General features: G+C 46.2%; 4 protein-coding genes across 4 annotated transcripts; 2 read left to right on the top strand and 2 right to left on the bottom strand.

The window, feature by feature from the left end:
* The first annotated feature begins 111 nt into the window (after positions 1 to 111).
* Positions 112 to 9,486, top strand: LOC131122135 (nidogen-1-like). The gene is made up of 19 exons (XM_058065361.1): positions 112 to 449; positions 1,169 to 1,471; positions 1,572 to 1,798; positions 1,863 to 3,136; positions 3,220 to 3,360; positions 3,784 to 4,026; positions 4,082 to 4,282; positions 4,364 to 4,597; positions 5,489 to 5,626; positions 5,696 to 5,824; positions 5,904 to 6,032; positions 6,680 to 6,916; positions 6,987 to 7,159; positions 7,243 to 7,369; positions 7,430 to 7,601; positions 7,740 to 7,897; positions 7,963 to 8,086; positions 8,163 to 8,275; positions 9,205 to 9,486. Exons 1-19 carry the CDS (start codon positions 243 to 245, stop codon positions 9,315 to 9,317), a joined length of 4,443 nt encoding a protein of 1,480 aa, XP_057921344.1. The 5' UTR covers positions 112 to 242; the 3' UTR covers positions 9,318 to 9,486.
* Positions 8,891 to 12,880, bottom strand: tbce (tubulin folding cofactor E). Its single transcript, XM_058065367.1, has 17 exons — positions 12,816 to 12,880; positions 12,535 to 12,651; positions 12,359 to 12,443; positions 12,126 to 12,290; positions 11,815 to 11,900; positions 11,602 to 11,701; positions 11,442 to 11,544; positions 11,294 to 11,370; positions 11,110 to 11,202; positions 10,952 to 11,016; positions 10,817 to 10,881; positions 10,594 to 10,746; positions 10,390 to 10,528; positions 10,238 to 10,306; positions 10,082 to 10,141; positions 9,909 to 10,000; positions 8,891 to 9,815 (listed from the first exon to the last, which is right to left on the bottom strand). Exons 2-17 carry the CDS (start codon positions 12,647 to 12,649, stop codon positions 9,720 to 9,722), a joined length of 1,563 nt encoding a protein of 520 aa, XP_057921350.1. The 5' UTR covers positions 12,650 to 12,651; positions 12,816 to 12,880; the 3' UTR covers positions 8,891 to 9,719.
* Positions 12,881 to 13,087: 207 nt separating this feature from the next.
* rbm34 (RNA binding motif protein 34) lies at positions 13,088 to 16,057 on the top strand. Its single transcript, XM_058070626.1, has 11 exons — positions 13,088 to 13,273; positions 13,551 to 13,707; positions 13,801 to 13,916; positions 13,993 to 14,194; positions 14,277 to 14,336; positions 14,421 to 14,464; positions 14,522 to 14,605; positions 14,673 to 14,736; positions 14,798 to 14,840; positions 14,903 to 15,021; positions 15,081 to 16,057. Exons 1-11 carry the CDS (start codon positions 13,251 to 13,253, stop codon positions 15,339 to 15,341), a joined length of 1,173 nt encoding a protein of 390 aa, XP_057926609.1. The 5' UTR covers positions 13,088 to 13,250; the 3' UTR covers positions 15,342 to 16,057.
* Positions 16,058 to 16,062: 5 nt separating this feature from the next.
* On the bottom strand, positions 16,063 to 18,013 carry tomm20b (translocase of outer mitochondrial membrane 20b). Its single transcript, XM_058070641.1, has 5 exons — positions 17,774 to 18,013; positions 17,224 to 17,270; positions 17,052 to 17,133; positions 16,391 to 16,533; positions 16,063 to 16,312 (listed from the first exon to the last, which is right to left on the bottom strand). Exons 1-5 carry the CDS (start codon positions 17,895 to 17,897, stop codon positions 16,268 to 16,270), a joined length of 441 nt encoding a protein of 146 aa, XP_057926624.1. The 5' UTR covers positions 17,898 to 18,013; the 3' UTR covers positions 16,063 to 16,267.
* Positions 18,014 to 20,129: the final 2,116 nt, after the last annotated feature.

Raw genomic sequence — 20,129 nt, 5'->3', positions numbered from 1 at the left:
CAATAAACCGTGGTAATTTTAATTACAATTCGCTGTTAGTATGGCTATAATATGCTTTACCAACATGGTTCTACAAAGACTGATCACTATTTAAAGGACCTTTTGAAAACACACCAACCGGAAGTGGGTACACGGTGATGTGACCCCGCCCCCCCGAGGTGAGCTCCGTACTGCGCGCTCCATTCATCCGTCGTCCCCAGTTCCTCAGTGACGCCCTGATTTGCTTGTACTCCAGTACCGAGATGTGCCGGTTCCGGTTCAGCTTTTGGTCTTGGTCTTGTGTGTTGAGCCTGAGCCTCCTGAGATCCAGAGCTCTAGAACTAGACCAGCTTTTCCCCTTTGGAGAAGAAGCAGGAGACCAGCAGTTGAAGTCCGGCTCTGATTCCACCGCCGAACTTTCCCTCAATGGATCGCTGCTGCTCTTCAGCGAGAACTTCCACAAAGTTTATGTGAGTATTTTTCCCATTCAATTATATTGTATTATTAATGATCAGAACCAAAAAGGAAGGCTTTATTTTACTTTTTACTTTTTTTTTTTACTTTTATTTTATGAATACAAGCAATACCAGCAGTAAGTAATCTTTAATTTTACTGTTTTGAAAAAAGTTTGTTTTAGTCACATGCCAAATCAAACCTCAATAAAACTAATGATTACTGATTAATTATCATGAATCATTAGTTTGTCTTAGTTTGATCAGTGCTGACATGATTGGGGCTCATTAGCATTAAGTTCATGGACACACACTTGTGTGTGTGTGTGTGTGTGTTGACAAAATAAAAGTGATAAAAGGCACATTCCTAAAGTCATGTGACCTAATCCAGATTGGAGGAGGCGTGGTCAAATCTGAGGTGTCCTCCACCCAGCTTCCCTCCCCCGCCTAGACAACAGGACTCTTAAGAAGTCTTTTGTGTTGCCTTCAGGCAAACTCGGACCTTTTTCATCATCTATTGACTTGACCCGCCATGTTGAGGTGGCTCGCCATCTTGCTAGAAGATCAGCTAATCACCGGAACTCCCATTACCAGTCACATGGGCCACCATAAAATGCTAATGCCCCATGCTAACAATGTGTTGTCCTTTTGTCATCATGTAAACAATTAATTAGCTATTTGCAACGACTAGCATAGATGTTGGCTAGCATGAAAATAAAAACACAATGTGCTCGCAGATCAACACCAATGGATTTGTGTCAGTGGTGCAGCCTCCGGCCGAGAAGTGGTACCTGGGCAAGATGCCTGCGTCTTTCAAGATGGTGGCGCCGCTACTTGGAGACCTGGATACCAGCGATGGGCGAGGTAGGGTCTACTTCCGAGAGGACGCGGACCCTTCCATGCTGAGTCGAGCGACTGCGCACGTTAGGAAGGCTTTCCTGGTGGACGACACCGTAAAAGCATCCAGCATCCTGGTGGTCACCTGGGAGAACGTGGCCGCCGCCGGGACGTCCGATAGAGGGGATGGCTTGGACGTGGAGGTGAGACACTCTGTTGGGTCTAAGCTGTTCTTGAGGACCAAGAAGTTTTCTGCTGCTTGTGGTACTCAAAGGTCTTAGCTAGCTGTCTTGATTCCCTTAGAGAAACACCTTCCAGTTGGTGGTGGTCTTCATGCCATCTTCCACCTGCGCCATCCTGCTGTACCCTGCAGGTGGCCTGCAGTTCCTGTCCACCGTAGTGGCGGGCCACAAGCACCGCCTGGAGGCCGGCTTCAACGAAGGCATGCTGCAGGGATGGTTTTTCAACCATCAAGGGGTCTACTTCCGCACCACCACGAACAACGAGACCTCCATCGCGGAGCTGGGAGAGTATGTGACGTCACATGACGTGGAATTGTTGTTCCCGCATGATAAACATGTCCCGTCTTAACAGAAAGACCAATGCGGCTCAGGTGGGAGTTTGGGTCTATGAGATGGGAGCCACGCCCGAATTTGTTGACATCCGACCAGGAAATGCCACAATGTTGCCATGGCAACAAGAGGACATATCAACGCATGTAAGTCAGCTAACCACAGTGATGGAAGGGCTGGATGTGTTGAGGACTCAGACTCCAGTACATAACCAAACCGGTCACCCGAAGTCTGAGATCACAACAGTTGGGACCAACATGGACGCTCAAGAACCAGAAGAACTGGTGACACAGTATCCCCAACCCGAGACCAACGAAACATCATCATACAATCAATCCGACTGGGACCAGCAAACCAACTACAACCGATCTGATCCAGCATACCATGAAAGTCCAGAACAACAAGAGCCAAAACCCACTGAAGAACCAGAACAACTTTCAAGAAATCCTGAACATCCAGATCAACCCAAAAAGAGATACCCCGACCACAACCGACCTGAGTCGACATACCATGAAGAACCAAGTCAACCTGAGCCAAGACATCCTGACCAACCTGAGTCAACATACCATGAAGAACCAAGTCAACCTGAGCCAAGACATCCTGACCAACCTGAGTCAACATACCATGAAGAACCAAGCCAACCCGAGTCAAGATATCCTGACCAACCTGAGTCAACATACCATGAAGAACCAAGCCAACCTGAGTCAAGATATCCTGATCAACCTGAGTCAACATACCATGAAGAACCAAGCCAACCTGAGCCAAGATATCCTGACCAACCCAAGTCAACATACCATGAAGAACCAAGTCAACCTGAGTCAAGATACCATGAAGAACCAAGCCAACCTGAGTCAAGATACTATGAAGAACCAAGTCAACCAGAGCCAAGATATCCTGACCAACCTGAGACGACATACCATGAAGAACCAGAACCCCCCAAACAGAGATATCACAACCAACCCGATCAACCAGTCTCAATATATCCAGACCAACTGGACTCAAGACACCAGGAACCAATTGAGTCAACGTACCACGAAAAAACACAACACCCAAATCAGGGATCCCATGAAGAACCCGACCAACCAGAACAGAAAAACCCGGACCACCGTGATCAGAACTCTTCGGACCGTCTTGATCAGCGATACCAAGATAAACCTGAACCAGGTTACCCTCAGCAGCCATCTGCACCTGAGACGAGACACTCTCCAGTCCGTGATCCAGTAGAAGCTCACTACACAAACCTAAAGCAGCCGCAGATTGTGGTTCTTGATGAAGATGACGATCTGGATGTGAATGGTGACCCACTTACTGGTCTTGATGAGGACTCAAAACCAGGTGTAGGCAACAAAACCTGATGATGCTGTTTTCTCTTTTCATAGTCTTCGCCTATAATTTGGACACGTGTCAACACAACAGACACAAATGTTCCGCTTTTGCCGAATGTCGGGATCACCGTGACGGCTACTGTTGCCACTGCAGGACCGGGTTCTACGGCAGTGGGCGGGACTGCGTGGCAGAGGGTAGGTCCATGTTGGCTTATCACGCACAGGCTGGATCATATTACACATTTGATTCTGTTTGGGGCTGCACGGCGGTCGAGTGGTTAGCTCGCAGACCTCACAGCTAGGAGACCAGGTTTCAATCCCACCCGGGTACTCCGGTTTCCTCCCACATTCCAAAAACATGCTAGGTTAATTGGCGACTCCAAATTGTCCATAGGTATGAATGTGAGTGTGAATGGTTGTTTGTCTATATGTACCCTGTGATTGGCTGGCTCACCCGAAGAATGGTTGTTTGTCTATATATGTGCCCTGTGATTGGCTGGCCACCAGTCCAGGATGGACCCCACCTCTCTCCCGGAGACAGCTGGGATAGGCTCCAGCACCCCCACGACCCCCGTGAGGAAAAACCGGTAGAAAATGAATGAATGCTTCTGTTTGCAGGCAAAGCTCAAAGGATGAACGGAAAAGTCCTGGGACGCGTGTCTGTCGGGTTCCTCGAAACAGAACTCAACAGCGACTTGCACGCGTACATCGTAGCCAACGAGGGGCGAGCGTATGTGGCTGTAAGCAACATCCCAGACACCTTAGGGCCCTCCCTCCTGCCGCTGTCATCACTGGGAGGAGTCATCGGCTGGGCCTTCGCACTGGAGCAACCGGGATTCCACAACGGGTTCCGGCTCATTGGTGAGTCATCACGTTTAATGGCGTTGGTCATCAATAACAATGTCGCTTTGCACAGGCGGCGTCTTTTCCTGCCAGGGTGAGGTCATTTTCCAGCCCGGGAACGAGCGTCTGAGCATCAAGCAGGAATTTCACGGCATCAATGAACACGAGCACCTTGTGGTCAGCACCCGACTGGAGGGACAACTTCCTGCCATCGAGCTCGGGTCTACAGTCCACATCGGGCCCTACCAGGACATCTATTCCCACCACAAAAACCGTAATGATCACGATCACATGATTTCACATCACATGCTAGTACAGCTTAGCCAAACATGGTGTAAGCGTGTTCTTCTTCTAGTGATCACTTCGTCCTCTCAACGCCACTACACCATCACCTCACCGAATGGCGACGTCAACACCGGAAGCTACGAGTGGCGTGAAACCATCACATTCCATGGCTGCCCTCACGACCAGACCGGCGGAATGGTGCCGTCCAGCCAACAGCTGACCGTGGATCAGATCTTTGTGATGTTTGATGCCGGTCACAACCTGACACGCTCGGCTACCAGCAACAAGATCGGCTCCGTTCACGGTCAGCGAACCTTCATCTTCTACAACATGTGTTAATGAAATTAGCCATGATGTTAGCACCGGTTTCCTCCCACATTCCAAAAACATGCTAGGTTAATTGGCCACTCCAAATTGTCCATAGGTATGAATGTGAGTGTGAATGGTTGTTTGTCTATATGTGCCCTGTGATTGGCTGGCTCGCCCGAAGAATGATTGTTTGTCTATATATGTGCCATGTGATTGGCTGGCTTGCCCGAAGAATGATTGTCGATATGTTTGTCGATATATGTGCCCCGTGATTGGCTGGCTCGCCCGAAGAATGGTTGTTTGTCTACGTATATATGTATACACCTGGGGAGGTGTTCAGGGCACATCCAACTGGTAGGATGCCTCAGGGAAGACTGAGGACACGTTGGAGAGACTATGTCTCTCAACTGGCCTGGGAACACCTCAGGATCATTCGGAAGTCGCTGTGGAGAGGGAAATCTGGGCTTCCTGCTTAGGCTGCTGCCCCCACGTGAGCCCACGTTTTTGGCGCAAGGACGACTTGAATGTTTTTGTAGATATTGATGTGTTCTTAGCACAACCTTGCTATGAAGATAAACGAGTGGAATGTTCCTTTTTGTGTCGTCTTGAGCTGATAGGTCGACATTTCATGGACATTTAGCTTCCGCTTAGCTGGATAGCTTCAAAGAAAAAACATCCATGCATTTCTTTAGTGTGTGGAATGAAGACGTCGTCAAAGATGTTGCATGTGTTTCCTCAGCTGGGGGGGCAAAGGTCAGCAGATACCTCAAAGGGGAGACGGGGACCCATGTTAGCAAAGCAAACAGGACTCAGCGGGAAAGACGAGGGACATCTGTGTCCACTTTCCTGTCAGGACATGACTGACCCGCTCTTGTCTCCGTGGCAGCTCTGCTTCCGGAACAGAATCCCTGCCTGACGGGAAGACACGGCTGTGACGTCAACGCCATATGCCGTGCAGGACCGCAGCTCCACTTCACCTGTGACTGCGCTTCGGGGTTTTTCGGAGACGGGCTGCGTTGTCAGGGTGAGACGGACTCCATGGCGACACATCTTTTGAACATCTTTTGTCTTTATGCTCATATTTGATTGACAGATGTCGACGAGTGTCAGGATACGTTGGGCGTTTGCGGACAGAACGCCGTCTGCATCAATCATCCTGGAAGTTTCCGCTGCAAATGCGTGTCCGGTTTCGTCTTCGCCATCGATGGGACAACGTGCGTCGGTATGTTCGGTGCTCAACAATTTCCTGTCCGCCTGTGGGGGTGTTTTTTTTTTAACCTTTGACCCTTCCTCCTGCTCAGATGTGGACGAGTGTGAAACGGAACGCTGCCACAAGGACGCCGTCTGCTCAAACACGCCAGGCTCCTTCCGCTGCCAATGTCGCCATGGTTACCACGGGGACGGTGTCCACTGTAGCCCCGCCTCCTCAGGTAGGTGTCTCTTTACAAGCACCTGGATGTTGATTTTTAACTAACTTAACCCACCAGGGGGGCGGCACGGAGGTCGAGTGGTTAGCACGCAGACCTCACAGCTAGGAGACCAGGGTTCAATTCCACCCTCTGCCATCTCTGTGTGGAGTTTGCATGTTCTCCCCGTGCATGCGTGGGTTTTCTCCGGGTACTCCGGTTTCCTCCCACATTCCAAAAACATGCTAGGTTAATTAGCCACTCCAAATTGTCCATAGGTATGAATGTGAGTGTGAATGGTTGTTTGTCTATGTGTGCCCTGTGATTGGCTGGCTCGCCCGAAGAATGGTTGTTTGTCTATATATGTGCCCTGTGATTGGCTGGCTCACCCGAAGAATGATTGTTTGTCTATATATGTACCCTGTGATTGGCTGGCTTGCCCGAAGAATGATTGTTTGTCTATATATGTGCCCTGTGATTGGCTGGCTCGCCCGAAGAATGGCCACCAGTCCAGGGTGTACCCTGCCTCTCGCCCAAAGACAGCTGGAATAGGCTCCAGCACCCCCCGCGACCCTCGTGAGGAAAAAGCGGTAGAAAATGAATGAATGAATGAACCCACCAGGGAGCAGCAGAGTGTGATGTCTCACTCTGAGTCTTTTCTGTGTCCTCAGAACGCGAGAAGAGCGCATGCGAACGGGAACGTGAGAGCGCCATGGCGACCTCATCTTCTTACGGCTTCTTCTCCTTCATGAGGCGCACCGCCGCGGCAGTGCCGATTCCTCAGTGTGATGAAGACGGCTCGTACCGCTCCACGCAGTGTCACGAGAGCGTGGGACAGTGTTGGTGTGTGGACGCCGGTGGCCGGGAGATTACCGGCACTCGAACCACGAGCGACAATGCCCCCTTGTGTGAGTTTACACTTTTGTCAATCGTTTCTCCGATTGTGTCCAGGAATGTCAGGAATGTCTTCCTGTACAGGCATCCAACGTGCCATCACTCCTACTCCCATCGGACCGACGCCACGACCCGATGTCCACCCCGTGACCCCTGGAACGCACATACTGTTTGCACAGAGCGGGAAAATCGAGCTCCTTCCTTTGGACCAATACGGCATGAAGAAGAATGACGCCAAAGTTCTGCTGCATGTCCCCGTCAGTCAGCGTCCGTCCGTCCTTCCTTCCACTTCCTGTCGCCTGACCTTGTTGACCAATTTCATCTTGTGTGGTATCTTCAGGATCGTGTGGTCATCGCGTTGGCGTTTGACTGTTTAACCCAGAGCGTCTACTGGAGTGACATCACGGCGCCCGCCATCAGCAAGGCTCATCTCGGTGGAGGAGATGTTGTAGCCGTGGTCACTGAAGGTAAGCGCGCCACCTAATGGAGCAACTCCTGGACCTTCTTCTCATGTTCTTATGGGTCAGACATGCAGAGTCCCGAAGGACTCGCCATCGACCATGTGGCCCGCCTCCTGTTCTGGACCGACTCGGTGAGGGACACGGTGGAAGTGTCCAAACTGGACGGCAGCCAGCGCAGAGTTCTCTTTGACACGGACCTCGTCAACCCTCGGGCCATCGTCACCAACCCCGCCTACGGGTCAGTCAGACCAATGTAGTACTGCTGTTGTGGTCATAGTAATCTATTACCAGTAAAGTACAAACGATAACAAATAATACTGTTACCATGGTGATATGAATGTTGCATCATCATAAAGGAAGCTGCGTGTGTGTGCAGGCAGCTCTTCTGGACAGACTGGGACCGAGACGGTCCAAAGATTGAGATGTCCAACATGGACGGGTCGGAGAGGGAAGTTCTAGTTGAAGACAAACTGGGTCTTCCTAACGCGTTGACATTTGATTTCGACACCCAACAACTATGTTGGGCGGACGCAGGTGGGTGACATGTGACAGGAAGTGCCTGGAAGCTTCTAGATGTAACTGTTGCGTAAACCGTGCAGGAAGTCGTAAGGTGGAGTGTTTGGATGTGGCTCACAGACTGCGGCGTCAGATGGTGGAGAAGATCCAGTATCCCTTTGCTGCGGTATCAGTGGGGAGGACGCTGTACTACACAGACTGGAGGAGGTACTACTCGCCCCCGCTAGCACCCAGCTGAGGCAGTTAAGTGACATTACATCATCGACGGACATGTTTTGATCAGGGAGGCCGTGGTCGCTGTTGATCTCCACTCGGGAAAAGAGACCGATGACTTTCTGCCGCAGAAACGTTCTCGACTCTACGGCATCACCACAACCACGACGCGGTGTCCACAAGGTATGCTTGTACTATTCTACATTGTTTACATCAGGGGTCTCAAACTCGCGTCCCACGGGCCGCATTTGGCCCGCGAGACGCTAGTTTGAGTTTATTGTTGAAATGACAGCTTAAAGCTGTGTGCACACCGGACACTAACATGATTTTGCCCCGCCCATACTGTTACCCTACCCTGTTACCCCGCCCTGTTTTGCTTTGGATTAGCAATGAAGCTAAAGGCTTATGACGCTGGGTACAAATAAATGCAGGAATAAAACGAAAATACACGTCAAGATAAAGCATCTCATCAAACATGTTGTTAAAGTTACGACGCTGCTCCCAGATGGAACTGAGTACGATGCTAACTTGCTAATTGGGTCAAATTATTAAGTTTCATTAATGTTCATGTTAAAAGGTTAAATAACTGTTAATACTGTACATTTGAATCTGAAAAAAATAATTTCTCTACCAACTGTATGTGGTTTCTTAGGTTTTTATTATTATTTTACTTATTTATTACTGATTGATTGATTTATTGTCTTTATTCTTAATATTTTTTAAAATCTTATTTTGTGTATAGAAAAATAACAATTAAGATATTTGAGAACAGTGGAATATTTTATCAGATATTTTGGTGTGGAAAACCAGAACCAAAATACTGAAAAAGTGTAGGGTATAGCAGAAGCAAAAGCATTTTTTTATTGATTTTTTTCTTCCAGTTTTTAATAAATGCGTTTTTTTTTTTTTTGAAAACCTGATGCGGCCCGGCTTCACCCAGAACTTAGCTCCGGTGGCCCCCAGGTAAATTGAGTTTGAGACCCCTGGTTTACATACTGACCAAATCATCTTGTAATGCAATGCTAACGTGAGAACTAGCATATCATGTGTCTACAAGCTAGCATGGCTGCTGGTCAGGTGACATCACTGACATCACATTTTTGTTCTTTCAGCGTACAACGTGTGCGCCGACAATGGCGGTTGCGGTCACCTCTGTCTGCCGCGCCTCGGCGGCTTCACGTGTCACTGCCCGGATGACGGCTGTGCGGCGGCGGCGGCAAAGTAAACAGCTGATCATGTGACGTTGAGTAATATTTAACTTTTTACACTGTGATGAACAATCAAAAACTTTTTTTATTAATAAACACTTTTATAACAATTATTATTATTGTTGATGTTATGGAATGGTGCTAATGACGACATCTTTCCATGATTAGGCTTTTTATGTTTTGATTAATTTCTAGTAAAAATGCTTTATAATAAAGATACAGTTGGTCTTTTATGTTCATTTTAGTGAGATGATTCAACAAACGTCATGTATATTCTATTTTCTTTCATTGATTTAGTTTATTAAATATTGATCAGTTTGAGGGCGTGGCTAAAAATGAATGATGATGTCATTCATTGGTGACAAGCGCAATGAATATGGAGGTTGCCATTTAAGTCTATGCGTGAAGTGTGTGTGTGTTTAGAGCCAGCGCACCAGGACGTGGTCTCCGTCGTCGATGGCGTAGAAGAGCAATGTCTTCAAGTCGCTGTCCATATCAAATTCTCTGTCAGCAACCTGGGGAAAAAAAACAAAAAAAACATCATCATCCTCACGTCATCATGTGACCATTAATGTGGGCATGGTGTCAACACATTAGCAGGCAAGCACCTTGGCGCTAGTGTAGCTGAGCCTCAAGTCGGCCGAAGGAACCTTTATGAGTCTAGACAGGAGACCTTTGACCTTCTGGACCTCCATGGAGGCTGCACAGCACACACATACACACACGATAATATTATGGGCTGCTGGTTGCTTAACAAACCAGCTTTTTTTGACAGCTTTACCCAGAAGCTTCTTTTCCACGGGCCTTCTGTCGCCGTCGTCAACAAAGATAAACGTGATGTCTGCGGTTGAAAGTGAAGACGAAATAGTGGCGGCCAGTCAGTCATTACACAACTTTCCATGTGCCTCCTGCTGGCCAATCACAGGGCAGGACTTACTTAACAGTTGATTTTTAAGCGCAAACGGTTGTCGCTTCTTCACTTCACCTTCTTCTGGGGCGCCATATTCTGAGACAAGTACACAACTTCAGTCGTGGCGACATTGTATCGTTGAAAGGTCATGGCTGTAACGATTAGTGGGCGGAGCTTACTGTCAATCAAGCTCATGTAGCGAGGATGCTGACGTGTGAACTCCTCGCTGAGCTGACTCTTCCCCCTCGCCTGCAGCCATTCCTCGCCAAACATCTTCAGGTAGTCACACTCCGCCCCCCTCCTCTCTTGAGGGTGGATCTGCCCGTAACCATGACAACACAACCATGAACCTAGGCACACACACACACACACACAGGTCTCACCTTGCTGTTGTTGAGGACCTCTAACTGTCCCAGTTTGGCGATAACGATCTGATTAGCGGTTTGAGGGTTCCGGTCGCTGCTGGCCAGCAGGTTGCCGCGACAACAAAGTTGAACCAAAGCGGGTAACTTGCCCAGCTCGTCAATCACACGCCACTGACGACATAATGTAACAGCTTTAATTCTAAAATACGAGCGTGCACTTCCTGTGAATGTTAAAGCTCACCTCAGTGATGTTGTTGCGCGCCAAGTTGAGGTTCTTCAGTGACGCAAACATGGCGGTCCGGCCTCCTGCGGCACAAACACGCAGATGACGTTAGGTCAAGTCGTCAAGTGTACGTGAAGAACAAGCATCATGTACCTGCAGCAGCATCATGGAACCGAATGTGGGAGAATCCGGTCTCGGTCAAAAGTAACTGCTCCAGTCTGCAAACACATGTATGAAGAAGCCGCATTTCACATGTTAGCCACAGGAGGCGCTATTTCTTCTTCTACGAATATCTTTATGTCCTAGTTGACCTGGGCAGAGAGGCCATGTTAAGCAGGCTGTCCTGGTCCACCGGGTTTTTGGACAAGTTGAGACATTTGAGTTTCTGCAAGATGCCCTCAGGCCTGAAAGAGGTCACACCGCATATATTAGCAGTTAGCGCGGCCACGCCCACTCAACTTCAAACAGCCAGGATGGAGTGTGGGCGAGTCTCACCTGTGCAGCTGCGTGATGTTGTTGTTCTCCAGGATAAGCTCCTCCAGCTGTGGCCACATGGGGGCGCAATGCAGGATCTGAAAGGAGAAAACTATTTAATCCTGAATGAAGGTTTCATGGTCTAGAATGCTAACATGCTAACATGTACCTCAGTCCAGGTCAGCTCACAGCTGATGAGTGTGAGGACTTTGAGGTTGCAGAAGGCTTGGCAGTGGCTCACAGGGTCCGAGGGTAAACGTAATCTGTTAAAGCTACAAAACGGGGTCAGAGGTCACAAGCAAGCGGCGGCGAGAGGCGTAATCCGGTACCTGAGCTGAAGAGCCTCCAGATGTTCTAGCTGACGACCGATGGCGACCATGTCGTCCCAGCAACACAGCAGAGAGGAACTCAGGTCCAACATGCTCACATCTCAACACCGTGTCAAAGGTCAAAACATGGACGCCAGGTAACTTTCACAATAAAAGCTTCCAAATTGACAAACAACAATGAACTAAGATGACTAAGAACGACTAAAAAGATACTCGGTGTTGTCTTCTGGATCTCTCCGTCTTCTCCAGGCCCGTTCACATCACAGCCATTAAGAAGAACTGTTTGAAGACTTTCTATACTGAAGCAGGCAGGCGGACACACACACACACACACACACAAGGTTGTCTTTCAAGATGGCACTCAACATAACAGTGATGTCATAAAAGTGCTCAACAACTCATCCACGTGATACAGCAATGTAAACACGAACATACATGATGTTCATGTGTTGTGTTTAAGACATGTGACCTTCCTAAATGGTCGTCTGATTCATCAAAGCCTTGGCGGAGGTCTCCATGCGCACCTGCGCTCCTTGAAGGCCGCCCACTCCAGAGTTTTGGACGAGATGCACATCTCCTCGCTGAGCACAGCTTCAGCGTCAACGTGGTACACGCGCCTCACCGCCGTCAGGTAGTCCGACCCAAAGCTGGCCTTAGCCGGACGCAGGAAGGAGCCTCCTTTTGGGTATCTGACAGGAAGTGAGCGCTAGTTTAAAGAACATGGACCTCTGTATTGGGTTGCGTTCATGGGACTTACCTGCAAGTGAAGTACTGGACTCCTTCATGGTGGCCATCATGTTTCCCTCTGGTTGGCTCGTCCCACTCCACCCCCAGCCACAAGCCTGGGACACACACATACACACACTCAGCACCATGTACAATGACTTAGTAATGTAAGTTTGACGGGCTTCATCATAACACATCATATAATACCTGCCGTGGGGGGAACCACACCCACGAACCGCACCGTGGCCCGCTCCCCGTTACAAGACACACGCCTGCCCACCGCGTTCTCCGGGACCTCCGGTTCTGTCTGGTCTGCTGCCATCACTGGGCATGAATACACGATTTTTGTGACGTAGAAGAAGTGACGTCCAGTTGTATCAAGAAGTTAAGTCGAGTAGCAATATACTTTAATTAGAACGTAATCATTTAATCTCCATGTCCCTCAAAGTAAAAGGAATAACAGAAATAATGTAGTCCAAATATGTTACCTGTTAGCTTTGAAGCGAGACAGCAGCGATGCTAACAAACATCTATCATACCGGAAACACGTAGGGGTCGTTTTTAGATGATGCACACATTCTTAGAAAACTTTATTTGAATTTTCAATTGAATACTATATCGTTCCAATAATATGTAATATTTATTAAATAAATATAATATTGATGTAAATATGTGTTGAATGTGACATTACGAGTCAGATATGGACGCAAGTTATTAAATGTTCTCTTTGACCGGAGATCGTGTTTTCCATCGGACTCATTTGACAGAAGGACCACATTTAACTTGGGGACGTGCACGCGTGCAAACACTGGATTTAAAGAAGCAGAAATGTACCAAAATATTGTTTTTAATCTAATTTAAACTACAACACCGAATAAGACGAGTGGACGGAAAGTATTAGCGATTGTTTGGTGGAAGTCATCATGAAGAAGAAACTTCGGCACAGGTTTGTTTACATGATTTAATAAATGAATAACATAACCGTATTGTCTAATAGTATGCACTTAACGATCACTATAATTTATACTTAGAAAAAAATAATGGTGGATTAGGTTAATTGTTTAAAAAATTGCTAAAATGAACGTTATTATCCATTATTCTGCACACAGTATGACGCTTTATTAGAAGGGTTTTCATAACGGTGTTTTTACTGTGTTTACCAGTTTTTATCAAATTAAAAACTCCAACAATGTCACCTTATGTTTCGTGTCTTCTGTCCCCAGCAATGAAGCATCTCCTAGACAAGCTTCCGCTGACTACGAGGTGGGTCAAGTGTCAGGAAGTTTATTCCAGAAAGAGTCTGCGGCTTCCGGATCACTTTCAGCTTTGTTCAGCAGCGCTGCACCAACCGCATCTGTCCTCTTCAAGCCTGCACCCCAGGTGAGATCACCAGCATGGACCAGCATCTCAAATCAGTATCGCTGATGGTCCTCTTTCAAATTTTCTGTAATGTTTTTTGTGTTGTCATGGCAGCTGACTCCCAAGAACATCCAGCAACTGGAAGCTGAGGAGGACCAAGGTGAAACCCACCCTAAAGAGAAGAAGCCCCCTAAAAAGAAATCCGCAGCAGAGCAGAAACTGGAGAACAGGTAAAGAGAACATGAATATTTTAATGTAGTACGAGAGCTGATTGTTGTAAAGTACTACAATCGTACTTTTCGTCAGGGAGAGCAGCCTCCAGAAAGCTGATGAAACCGAGCAAGAACCAAAGAAGAAGAAGAGGAAAGCGACGGAGGCGGGTGCTGTGAAAGACGCCGAGCACTGGGTCTTGAAGAGGCAGAAGCTGCGAGCTCACAAGCAGGAAGAGGCGGCCAAGGCTAACAGGACCGTCTTTGTGGGCAACCTGCCAGTCAACTGCACCAAGAAGGTGCCGCCATCTTTGCGGATATTTGATTGTGAAGCTTCCTCAGAGTGTTCAGTGTATTCTTGTATCTGTTCCTGCCCCTCAGACGCTGCGGAGCCTCTTCAGGGACAATGGGTCCATCGAGTCCATACGCTTCCGCTCTATAGTAAGAAATAGGATCATGTCCACGCATGTTTTGTCGCCCCAAATGAGCATTCTGGTCACAAAATGTTTATTTTGGTCGCCGCAGGTCCGAGAGGACCCGTCCATGTCCCGCAAAGTCGCCTCCATCAAGTAAGTATCCATCTTGTTCTCCACAGTAGCCATTTTTAAAACTATCTTTCATGGCAGGCGCCAAGCTCACCCCCTGAAGCAGAGCATCAACGCATACGTGGTGTTTAAGGACAGCGATGGTGTCTCCAAGGCGCTGGAAAGGTTCAAAGAGTTTGCACCTGAAGGCATCACTTTTGTCGCGGTAACACTTTGTCTTGTCGACCGACAGGAACGGCGTAGAGATCGAGAAAGATTTTTTCATCCGTGTGGACAGAGCAACCGTCGGGTCCTCAGTAAGTCATGTGACCTCACTGAGAGCGCATCACATGTGTAATGGTCTTTTTCTTCTTTCAGCACAACCACAAACACTCCATCTTTGTCGGTAACCTCCCCTTTGGTGAGTGAGTGCAGGGTCAAAGGTCTCTTAGTGTTTCTGTTAATGTGTCGTCATGCCGTCAGATGTGAAGGACCTGGCGTTGCGGCGACACTTTGACGAGTGCGGCGGCGTGGAGGCGGTCCGACTGGTGCGAGATCACAACTCTGGGCTGGGCAAAGGATTTGGTTACATTCTGTTTGAGGTACGCCACATGACATGATCGGTGATCACATGACATAAAAGACGACTTCAATATTGCAGAGTTCTGATTCGGTCCAACTGGCGCTGAAGCTAGACGGCTCCAAGCTGGAGGGGCGGTCCATCAGGGTGAAACGGTCGGTGAAAATGGAGAAGAGCAACGCCGGAGGACCGCCGGGAAAGATGGCGGCCAGAAGAAAATTCCCGGGGAAGAAAAGTGTGCCGAATCACAACTTCAAAGGCGAGCTGACTGATCCGAAGAAGAAACCGAAAAAGAAAACAGCCAAGAGTAAACGAAAGCCAAAAAAGACTGTTCACATATGACAGGAAATGGTCCGAGAAAATAAAAGCCTTGGATTAAAAATTGACACGTTTGTCACATGTTAACATTTTTAATTATTGGTTATGTCATATGGGATAGAAATGTCATCCAATGACATAATGGATACCATAGTAACTGTCAATATCGTGATATATATATAGCACATCATGACTGGTTATAAAAATATAAACTTTAAAAAAACAGAACACTCAAGAAAAAAAATTGGAAAATTTAAAATGATTAATTACCAAGTCCAAATATGATGGGAATAAAGTTATTTTAATTTAATTAAATAATTATTAAAATTGTACGAGAAGAAAGTTGAAATAGTTGGAACATTTGTAAAAATAAACATTTTTAAACATTTAATGAGAATAAAATCAAAATATTTGTTAAAAAAAGTTATTAAAAAATACAATAAAGTTAAAAAATTAAGGTATTTTTATTTTCTATCTAATATCACATATGACAGGAAATGGGCCGAGAAAATAAAAGCCTTGGATTAAAAATTGACACGTTTGTCACATGTTAACATTTTTAATTATTTGTGATGTCATATTTGCTTTTTCTGACAGTACAATTATTAAGTCATGCTGGATGTTAGATTGAGGATGGGAAGAAAAATATAACTTTTACTTGTGGATTATGGAAACAAACTTAAAGATGTGTTGAGCTAACACTGTATGAGTGTACAACTAAATAAAAGACCAAAAGACAAAAGCGTAGTTTGTTCCCACTTTATGTTTCCACTTTTTGTAACTTTGTAAAAAGTTGACATCACAACAGACAAAACAATAAATATTTGGAGAAACTTCCAGAACAATCCTAGCAGTGATCTAATAAGCGTGTGCCATCCCGGATGAAACAAAGCAACTTTGAGGTCAAGAGTCAGTCCATAGCAGGTCACGGAAGCACAATCATGATGACATCACTCTATATCGTCCTCACTCAGACTCTGTGCATTCACGATGCGCTGCAACACATAAACACCTTTTTTACAAACACACCGACACGATGGCGGGTGGCGCTATGCACGAAGAAGTCGGCGTACCTGGCTGATGGTGGGCAGTTTGGTGAGCAATATCTGGAAGACGGGCGGCGGCAGAGTCTGCTGCAACACCTGAAGGAGCTGCTGAGGTTGACCACACACGGCGATGGCGTTGGTCAGGTGGTCCACGCCCTTTTCATAGTCGCCTGTGGCAGAGACGACATGGAACATTAGAATGGTAATGGTTTTATTTCATTTGAACATGCATCAGATTACAATTGAGTGCATCCCATAATCAGTTCCCAGTTCCACATGTCCAAAAGGAGTAGGAAGAAGCAAAGCTTATTAAATCCTACCCCTCCATCTGGTACTTTTACAATCAGTAACTGTTACATTTGTTCACTTCCTGCTTTCCTAATATAGGTTTTTTTTCTATCTCATATCACTAAAATTTTACTAACATTTCCTAAAAAATCACTAAAAATTTATATCTATTTTTTTGAATTTTTATCACGTACCAAAGTAGGAGGTGATATGAGCATCCAATGACATAATGGGTACCATAGTAAGTGTCAATATCGTGATATATATAGAAATCCACTGCTTGTATGAATATGTGCCAATATCAAAGAATTATGATACAGGCCGATATAGAACCAAATGTTTTTTTTTTCTTTTCTGATATCCAATATTAATATTGTATTGGAACATCCCAAGTTCTTACCTTGTGCCAGTAGCTCCTCCCCCAACTGGATCTCCTCCAGGAAGAACTTCTGCACGGCTTCAGCGTCCTTCAGGTCTGGGAGCTAATGAGGACAAATGTGCATCATCATGATTAGTGATCTAACGGATCAAACACACCGGCAAGGGGGGGGGGGGGCATAAGGAGAACCCACCTTTGCCAAACCAGCTCGTTCTTTTGCTGCCTTCTGCTTCCTCCTGCCTGAAACACCAACACACAGCACAGATGTCAATCACTGAGCTGTATCTAAACCTGGTATTGAAAATTCAGAAATGATGTCCAAGAGTGTATTTTGACTTAAACTCAACTGACAGGTGTGCTATTAAGTCTCCTTTGTATTAGATCACAGAAACAATAACTAGCATAAATGCTGCTTTCTATGTAATATCTCATTTTGGAGCGACTGGTGACGCCATCTTGTTTATGTTTAAGAAAGCGGTGCCGAATGTTTATCCTCCATCTTCAAACGACCCAAATGACGTCGGGCTTTGGTGACGTCATATAATATGTATAATTATTGAAAATTCGAGTTCCATATCGGACTATAAAACAAATTATCCTACTGTATCACATAGTATGGCATGGCATGGAATCGAACTAAACGCAATAGCATATTATAGCATGGAATATAATAGCCTAGCATAACTGGCGTAGCGCTATGGAGCAGGCCTGATGAAGGTGAGGAAGAAGAGGTCAACACTCACGTTCTCGTAGCCTGTTCTTGAAGTTGGGATCACTTCGTCTTTTCCGGTCGAAATAAATGCAGTAACCGACTAAAAGAGCGCCACAAACGCCCGCCGCGATGGCACTCGTTTTGCCAACCATCATAGTTCCACCGGACGGGTCAGTCTAACGACGTATTCGGCCTAATTTCACCCGTTTCTCCGCTGCTTCGACTGGTTGGAAGCTGGTGTCGCAGCGGCCAGGAAGAAAGGACCCCAAAAGGCCCCCACCACCGTTTGACAGATTTGGTAGTCCGATGAGTGCCTGATAGAAAATAATCCTCCGAACCTGAAAAACGAACAACTTTTTGCATAAATCAGTTAATTTATAAAAAGGTAAAAATAATGATGGGTGAAAAATTAATTTGAATGGAATACATTTTATACCTCTTGGTATAGATTTGCTGTCCAAATGTTAAACCGTAACAATCACCAAAAATACGCAGATTCATGGAGTACCACTCTACGGCCACACAAGGCGCCCGAGAGCCTGGTTTTCATTCATGTTTTTTAGTTAACAATGTGGGGAAAAATGATAGAAATTAATTCTTTCTGAAATACGATTTTGTTGGTGTTTTAATACAAAATGAGTTGTGGATATCAGCATTTTTATAATGTAGTGGTAAAACAAGCATATTTGTTTTGTTTGGGTTGAAATTGCAAGAAGAATAGATGTTACAAAAAGTTCTCTGGAATTTTCATTTTATAAAAGTAACTCAATAAAATAAATAAAAAATATAATACATTTATAATAAATAAAAAGAAAAAAAATATAATTAAAATAATAATTATTTTTTAAATAATAAATTAAAAAAAGGCTGGTTTCGCACTCCAGTCGGCCTAACGAGGAGGAGTCAGCAGGAGCAGATGTTGCTCTGGCACTGTTATTCGGACCTGCAACCTTTGACGTCATATCATGTCCACATTGTGAAGGAGACACATCTTCTCCTGAGCAAGCAAGGGCTGTACTATAAAAACACAGCGTGTTCCGCCAGTCACATCAATATGTTCATTGAACACGTCTGTGGTGACCTCCTTTAGGGGTGAACCGTGAATTAATTCATGATAAGCACCACTTCTGGTCTCCAACCAGAACCTTTAAGGACTCATAGAACGTTCTCGAGTTAGCAGCGGAGAGATTGTTGGTCAGATGAAACGCAGTTTGGAGGGCTTAGTGAGAGTATTCTTTAAATCCTAAATCACACGGCAGACTTGGGAACCTTTGACCCCGTGAGAGCGAGCAGACATCTGAAATCAGATTAAGCCCCCTGTCCTCACACGCTGACCTCCATATGCTTGTTTTCAGGACCACAGTATTAATACTAATAATAACAACCACGTTGGGCTGCACGGTGGTCGAGTGGTTAGTACGCAGACCTCACAGCCATGAGACCAGGGTTCAATTCCACCCTCGGCCGTCTCTATGTGGAGTAGGTTTTCCTCCCACATTCCAAAAACATGCTAGGTTAATTGGCAACTCCAAATTGTCCATAGGTATGAATGTGAGTGTGAATGGTTGTTTGTCTATATGTGCCCTGTGATTGGCTGGTCACCAGTCCAGGGTGTACCCCGCCTCTCGCCCAAAGACAGCTGGGATAGGCTCCAGCCCCCCCCCCCCCCCCCCCCCACGACCCTTGTGAGGATAAGCGGTAGAAAATGAATGAATGAATGAAATTTTGTTGTTTTGCAAATTTGGAGTGGTCAGACCGGAGCAGGAGGGGTTAGAAAAGAAGAAAAAAGAAAACAGACAAGGGAGTGCATTTTTAGACAAAATGTCTAAACAACGATGTCACAACGATGCTACTCCTGTTTCCTCCCACATTCCAAAAACATGCTAGGTTAATTGGCCACTCCAAATTGTCCATATAGGTATGAATGTGAGTGGGAATGGTCGTTTGTCTATACGTGCCCTGTGATTGGCTGGCCACCAATCACAGGATGAGCTGTTAATGTAAAGTGCAGGTCATGTGACCAAAACAGTGTTCTCTGCTGACCTATGACATCATCATGATCATCATTCATTTTCCTTTTGATTTTACCTAAAATTTAAATGTTGGAGATGTTAATTGGGTTGTTTAATATGGGTATGAACTACATTACCCAGAAGGCATAGTGCTCGAGGGGGGCTACCAGCAAGTAACTGTGATAATAAAGCAATAGAGTTTAACGCCTCGTAATCCTCTATAAGGATTTCTGCTTCTGTCAGGGGAAAGTACGCCGCCCTTGTTGCCATGGTGAATCTGTGACTCTGTAATCTATTGCAAAGTCTATTTAAGGAAGCTGCCTACGCATTGGTTTCACCTGGTTTGATTAATCCGTGTCTGAATCCCTCGTTTGT

The sequence above is a fragment of the Doryrhamphus excisus genome, chromosome 1, assembly GCF_030265055.1.
Source record: "Doryrhamphus excisus isolate RoL2022-K1 chromosome 1, RoL_Dexc_1.0, whole genome shotgun sequence".
Classification (NCBI taxonomy): Eukaryota; Metazoa; Chordata; class Actinopteri; order Syngnathiformes; family Syngnathidae; genus Doryrhamphus; species Doryrhamphus excisus.
Note: the sequence above shows the minus strand (reverse complement) of the source record. Positions and strands in the feature narration are given on the sequence as shown.